This window comes from Myotis davidii, unplaced genomic scaffold (genome assembly GCF_000327345.1).
Source record: "Myotis davidii unplaced genomic scaffold, ASM32734v1 scaffold2036, whole genome shotgun sequence".
In the NCBI taxonomy this organism is placed as follows: Eukaryota; Metazoa; Chordata; class Mammalia; order Chiroptera; family Vespertilionidae; genus Myotis; species Myotis davidii.
In genome coordinates, this window is record NW_006287559.1 from 22,976 (window position 1) to 28,743 (window position 5,768).

The 5,768-nt window shown below is 55.5% G+C and overlaps 1 protein-coding gene across 1 annotated transcript; it reads left to right on the forward strand.

Annotated features, from left to right (window-relative positions):
• Positions 1–913: 913 nt before the first annotated feature.
• On the forward strand, positions 914–4,761 carry LOC102768424 (DNA dC->dU-editing enzyme APOBEC-3G). The gene is made up of 5 exons (XM_006759462.1): positions 914–1,056; positions 2,337–2,478; positions 3,442–3,448; positions 3,995–4,270; positions 4,682–4,761. Exons 1-5 carry the CDS (start codon positions 914–916, stop codon positions 4,759–4,761), a joined length of 648 nt encoding a protein of 215 aa, XP_006759525.1.
• The last annotated feature ends 1,007 nt before the right edge of the window (positions 4,762–5,768 follow it).

Genomic DNA, 5,768 nt, shown 5'->3' on the forward strand with positions numbered 1-5,768 from the left:
GGGCGTAGGCCAGGCCCTGAACCCCCCACCCCTGCCACCTGAGGTGCAGCAGTCTCTCTTAGAGGCTGAGATAAAAATCCTTCCTGACTGGTCTCTCCTCCCCTCCCAGACTCACCTGCTCTGCAATGCCTTCCTTGACCCTCCGGCTCGGACGGTGAGTCCCGGGCCTGCACCTTCCATCACTTTGAGACTCAACACGTATTAGAGTGCCAGGCAGTTTAGTTTTAAGAACCCTTAGTGATGCCCTAGCTTGTTTGGCTCAGTGGATAGAGCATCAGCCTATGGACTGAAGGGTTTGTGGTTCAATTCCCCGTCAGGGCACATCCCCGGGTTGTGGGCTCGATCCCCAATGAGGGGTGCAGGAGGCAGCCGATCAATGATTCTCTCTCATCATTGATGTTTCTAAGTTCCTCTCCCTCTCCCTTCCTCTCTGAAATCAATAACAAAATATTAAAAAGAAACATACAACAACGTGTCTTCTGATTTGATGATGAGGAGCTGATTCGATGATGAGGTTCTTGCAAACCCACCTGGGAGTGGGGACGTCCTCTACTTCCTGCCACTCAGGGGCTTTTGGGTGTGTCTAGGAGATTACTACTTGTCATCTGCTTGTGTGCGTGTGTCTGTGTGTGCGCGTGTCTCTCTCTCTCTCTCTCTCTCTCTCTCTGTGTCTGTGTTTGGTGAGTCAGGGAAGCCTTCGGGCCCGTTGCCCAGACACAGGTGTGTGCCAAGCCCGATCTTTGTCGTATCTGTGGCACCAGCGGTGGGACCACCAGCTGGAAGCAAGGGAATTAGCAAAGCCACGGAGCCAGCATGCCACGCGGAGTGCGCTGGAGACAGACCCGGGCCTGCGCTGGGCACGTCCCCTGGGAGGGAGCGTGGGGCTCGCACAGGGGGGTCTGAGAGGAGTCGGATGGACAGTCAGTGGACAGAGGTGCATCCCCTCAAGGAGAAACTCTACCAGCTGGGGCTCAGTTCACACTTGAGCCTGGAACACAAAGTCTCCCGGCTCCTCGCGGCTGGGGGTGGAGAGGACGAGCAGAGCCCCTTCCTGAGGTGTGCACACCCTGCATCCCCTGCTCCCAGGGCATCCTGGCCACCCTGCTGGGAGCCTCTCTGTTCTCCTCCATGTGATGGGCGGACAAAGGCTCCGAGTCCAGTTCCTTCCCCTACAGGGTGGCTCCTAAGGGGAGCTCAGCTCACGTTGGTCCCGCCCTGCCCTTCCTCTCAGGGCAGAGTCTCCCTCCTGGCTCAGCCCCGCAGGTCCCTGCTCTGGGCCCAGCCATGCCCTGCACTGGCGGCCACGGGAGAGTCAGGGATGGGCACCCCGGGCCTGTCCTGTGGGGGCTCCGTGTCCTGTGCCTGGCCCCTCCTCAGGTGGGAGCACCTGTCCTCTCACCTGTGCTCTCGCTTCCTGCCTGGCTGTGCCGTGCTGCCCAGGTGACCCCACCTCCTGGGACCTCACTGGCCCAGGTCAGTCCAGGGAGGGCCTTTGACAGAACAGAGAAATCAAAACCTAACTTGCCCCTGAGGGCACAGGATGAGACATTTGGGCAGAAAAGTTCCCTCTCCTATGACTCCATGTGGGTGGCATGAGTGGCCTGAGTTTAGGGAAGGGGTGGGGTGAAACTGTGCCAGCTCAGAAGTTTCCAAGTGCCTCGATGACATATAAGGCACCTTAGTCCTTGAAAGTGTCCCAGACCGAAGCCGGGTGTGGCTAGAAGAGAAGGTTAAGGAGCTGACACATGGAGGACAACCCAGCACCCACTGGCAGGTACCACCCGCCCCTGGAGCAGCCCTGCTTCTAGCCCCTCCTCCTGGCTCCCTGAAGGGACTTATCATCTCCTCAGAGATCCCTCTGTTTCTCCTGTCCCTCCAGATGGCCCTTTTGTGTCACGGACTCCTCAGCTGAGTGACCAGTCCTACCCACTTCCCCTAGGTCCTTGGCTAGAATCTGAGGGTCACCCTTGAGGGTCCCTGTTTCTCCTCTCCCTCCGTCTCCCATGAAATCTATTCTTTCTGCTCTGAACTGAGGCCCTTGGAGGTCACATTCAGATTTATGTTTTGGTTTTTGTAAAGGGCAGGACGGTGATGCCAGGAGAGGCTCCCAATACAGCTCTGAGCCCCTGTACTGCTCCCGGGGAAACCCTAACAAAAGGACTGGACTGACTTCCCCAGGAGCCCCGAAGGGGTCAGAGAGCGAGATTAGCTGGCTCCAGCTAAGTGAGTGGACCCCCATCCTTTGTGGGTCTAGCCGGGATGTGGGTGCAGAGGGGAGAACGGGGTGATCCCCTGAGGAGCCCCATGCCTTGGGTTCCTCCTGCCTGTGCCCACAGACCTCTGATCAAAGGAAGTACCTTCGAGGAAAACTTCTGTAACAAATGTGAGAACCAAAAACACCTGTGCTACGAGGTGGAGGTCCTGGAGGGTGACGCCTGGGCCCCAGTGGAGGAGCTCCAGGGCTTCCTGCGCAACCAGGTGAGCGAGCACAGCAGGCCGGGCCCCGGGACACTTGGGAGAAGGTTCCATGCCCTCAGGGTGTCCTCTGAGCAATGTCCCTTGGCCCCCAGCTGCTGTGGCGTTGCCCAGAGGCAGGGAGGATGGACTCTGCTGTGATTGGCAGCTTGGAGCCCCAATAAGAAAGCAGTCACAGTGTCCCAGGGCCTGGGCCCACCAGCCCAGTGTCAGCCCAGCTTCCAGGGTCAGCCTGTCCCTCCTCCTGTGCCTCTGAGGAGGGGTCAGGCCAGAGGGAAAGGCACCTGGACAAAGGGACCCTTCTCCCCTGGAACCGCCCATGGCCGCCTGTGGCCAGAGAGCCAGAGCTCCCCCTTGTGCTCCCTCCAGTCACTCCTGGGAGAGCCTGGCAGGGTGCTGTCCCCACAAGGGCATTGCCAGCTGCACAGAGCCCAGGACGCCTCCTGGGTCCCCAGGTACCATGCAAAGCCACCAGGGCTCTGCACTAGCTCCGTGGGCCTGACTTCTTCCTCCTCCCTGAGCCCCGGGTTGAAAATCCTTCCCTGGGCGGGTGGGCTACTCTCCATAATCCTGTGAGCCCAGCAGTGATGCTCATCCCGTGTCTCCCCACCTCTGCCTCGGTGCCCTCACCCCTTCTTCCCGCAGAGTGTGTCACCCTCAGCTACTTATTTATTGATATCTATCTATCTATACATCTATCTATCTATCTATCTATCTACCTATCTATCTATTTATTTTTAAGGCTTTTATTGATTTAAGAGAGAAAGTGTGAGAGGTAGAAACATCAGTGATGAGAGAGAATCATTGGTTGGCTGCCTCTGCACGCCTCCTACTGGACATCAAGCCTGCAATTTGGGCCTGGGCCCTGACCAGGAATGGAACTGGTGACCGCTTTGTGGATGGGTCACTGCTCAACCCACTGAACCACACCGGCTGGGGTGTCCTCCTCTCTTTGTCTCCCTGCAGGGTCTGAGTATGTGCAGCTCCTGAAGGCATAGGCTTTGGGCACAGAATAGAGGCTCTCTGGGAACTCTGTACCAAGGTGAATCACATGGAGCCCAGACCTGTTTTCTCAGTGGTTAGAGCGTCAGCCTGCACAGCCAGGGGCCAGGGGTAGGATTCCAGGTCAAGGGCACTTATCTCAGTTGCAGCTTTGATCCCTGGCCCGGGTCGTGGAGCGTGGGGTAGGCAACCAGTGGATGTGTCTCTCAGACGTTGATGTTTCTCTCTCTCTCTCTGCCCCCTCCACCATCCCTTTTGTTCTTTCTCTAAAAATCAACGGAAATATCTCCCCAGGTGAAGATTTAAAAAAAGAACCATATTTAATGCAAAACTATAAAAAAATCAAAAATAATGCAAATTCCATGGTGAATGGAACATCAACAGGCTAAGTGAAGACTGGTCAGCTACAGAGCCATGGCAGCCATGGTTTGCTGATGTAGGAAAGTCCTCACTGCTGATCCGCCCCTTGTAGATGCTGATATGTGATTCATGAGTCCCCTTCCCTTTGACCGTGTAGATCCTGCACTGACACCTAGACATGCAGAGTTGTGCTTCCTGGATCGGGTCCCTTCTTGGCACCTGGATGAGGGGAAGCAGCACAGACTCACCTGCTACATCTCCTGGAGCCCCTGCCCTGACTGTGCTCTGGAGCTGGTTCAATTCCTGGGCGAGAACAGCCACGTGAGCCTGTGCATGTGCACTGCTGGCATCCAAACCAAATTATATGGACAAGAGGATGGGCTGAGCAACCTGCGGGACATTGGGACCCAACTCACCATCATGACCCACGATGGTCAGCATGGATCCTGAGAGTGGGAGGTGGGCAGGCAGAGAGGCTGGGAAATGGCTACACAGAGGGGGCAGGAGGAGAATCCACGTGGGGAAGCCTGTCAGCTGCCTGCAGGGGGTCAGCTGGGTCTGGAGGGGACAGAGTCATCCTGAGGAGTGAGTTCAGGGGAGAGAGGGGGTCCTGGGAAGGGTGGAGGTGGGCCCCTGTGCCCTCAGGACCCAGTCCTTCCTGGTAGAAGGGGAGGGGCTGCCTCAGATTCCAGAGGAAGAAAGAATGTGAGGGATGAGCTCAGTGCCTTGGGAGGAGAGAGAAAGGGGGCAGGGAGATCCTGATGGGGAGGGTGTGTCCCTAGAGTCAGAGACCTGGGCCCTCTCCGCTCTGGAAGGAGCTCACCTTTCCCCCCTGTTCCCATAGAGCTCCAGCACTGCTGGGACACCTTCGTGGACAAGGACAACCCAAGCTCTGGCCCAGGACTAAAGTGGAAATACACTTAGGAGCCCAGTCTAAGATGCTGGAGAACATTCTCAGGGTGCGGTTCCTCCCTCCTGTGCCCCCTCATCCCCTTTGTCCTCCTCTTCTCTCCCTGGGCCTGTCTCTGCCTCTGGGTCACCTGCTCCCTCCTGGGCCCCAGCTCCATCCTCCCCTCAGGTCTCACAGTCCCTCTGCTTTCTCCCCTCCTGCGCCCCTTTTCCTCCCCCTCCTGTGACTGCCCCAGACTCTGCTCTGTTCACCTTCCCACCTGCCTCACTCCCTGCTTCCTCCCCCTCCTCCTTCTGGATCCAGAATCAGGGAAACTAAAGGATGGAGTCAATCTCTCTTAGCAAGTCGGGGGTCTTCTCGTGAATGAGGAATAAAACACTCCCTTTAAAAAATGAAAACGCATCACGTGCCACCATCTCCAACTTGATCCAAAGAAACAAGCAAAAGGCAGCGAATGAGCTCATAATGGATTTTAAAAATCTGACGGATTTACTTTTCATTTAAAATCTATGACGTTCCAAATGCACACCAGTAGTACTGTATTTGTCATCAGAGTCATTTTTATATTTAGAAAATTAATTATTTCCATTGACGTGAAGTCCAAAGCAATAACATGAAAGATTAAGAATCTTCCACAAAATGTGTTTTCCTCTGTAAGTGTTTCATGAAGTCCAAACAGTTCAATAGACACTTGCAGAAGTGAAAATGCCTTTCTCTTCTGTTTGTACCTCATGGGAGGCCAGTGGTCACACTAATTGCCACTGGCCACGTAAAGTCAGTAATATTTATAGGAGCGGAAGCTCAAATCCGAAAGCCTAAAAACGCCGACCAAGGATGTGCAGAGAGCAATGCTGTGTTGAAACGACAGCCCATGCAATAGGAGAGGAGAAAGGCTCAGGGTCACTATTGGGAAGAGCAATTGAAGTTGACATTGGCTGAGGGGAGGGCTGGGATTACTGAGTCCTCAGGCCTTTCCAATTCCACTCCGTGAAAAGGACGCTGGAGGGAGGGATGTCACTGC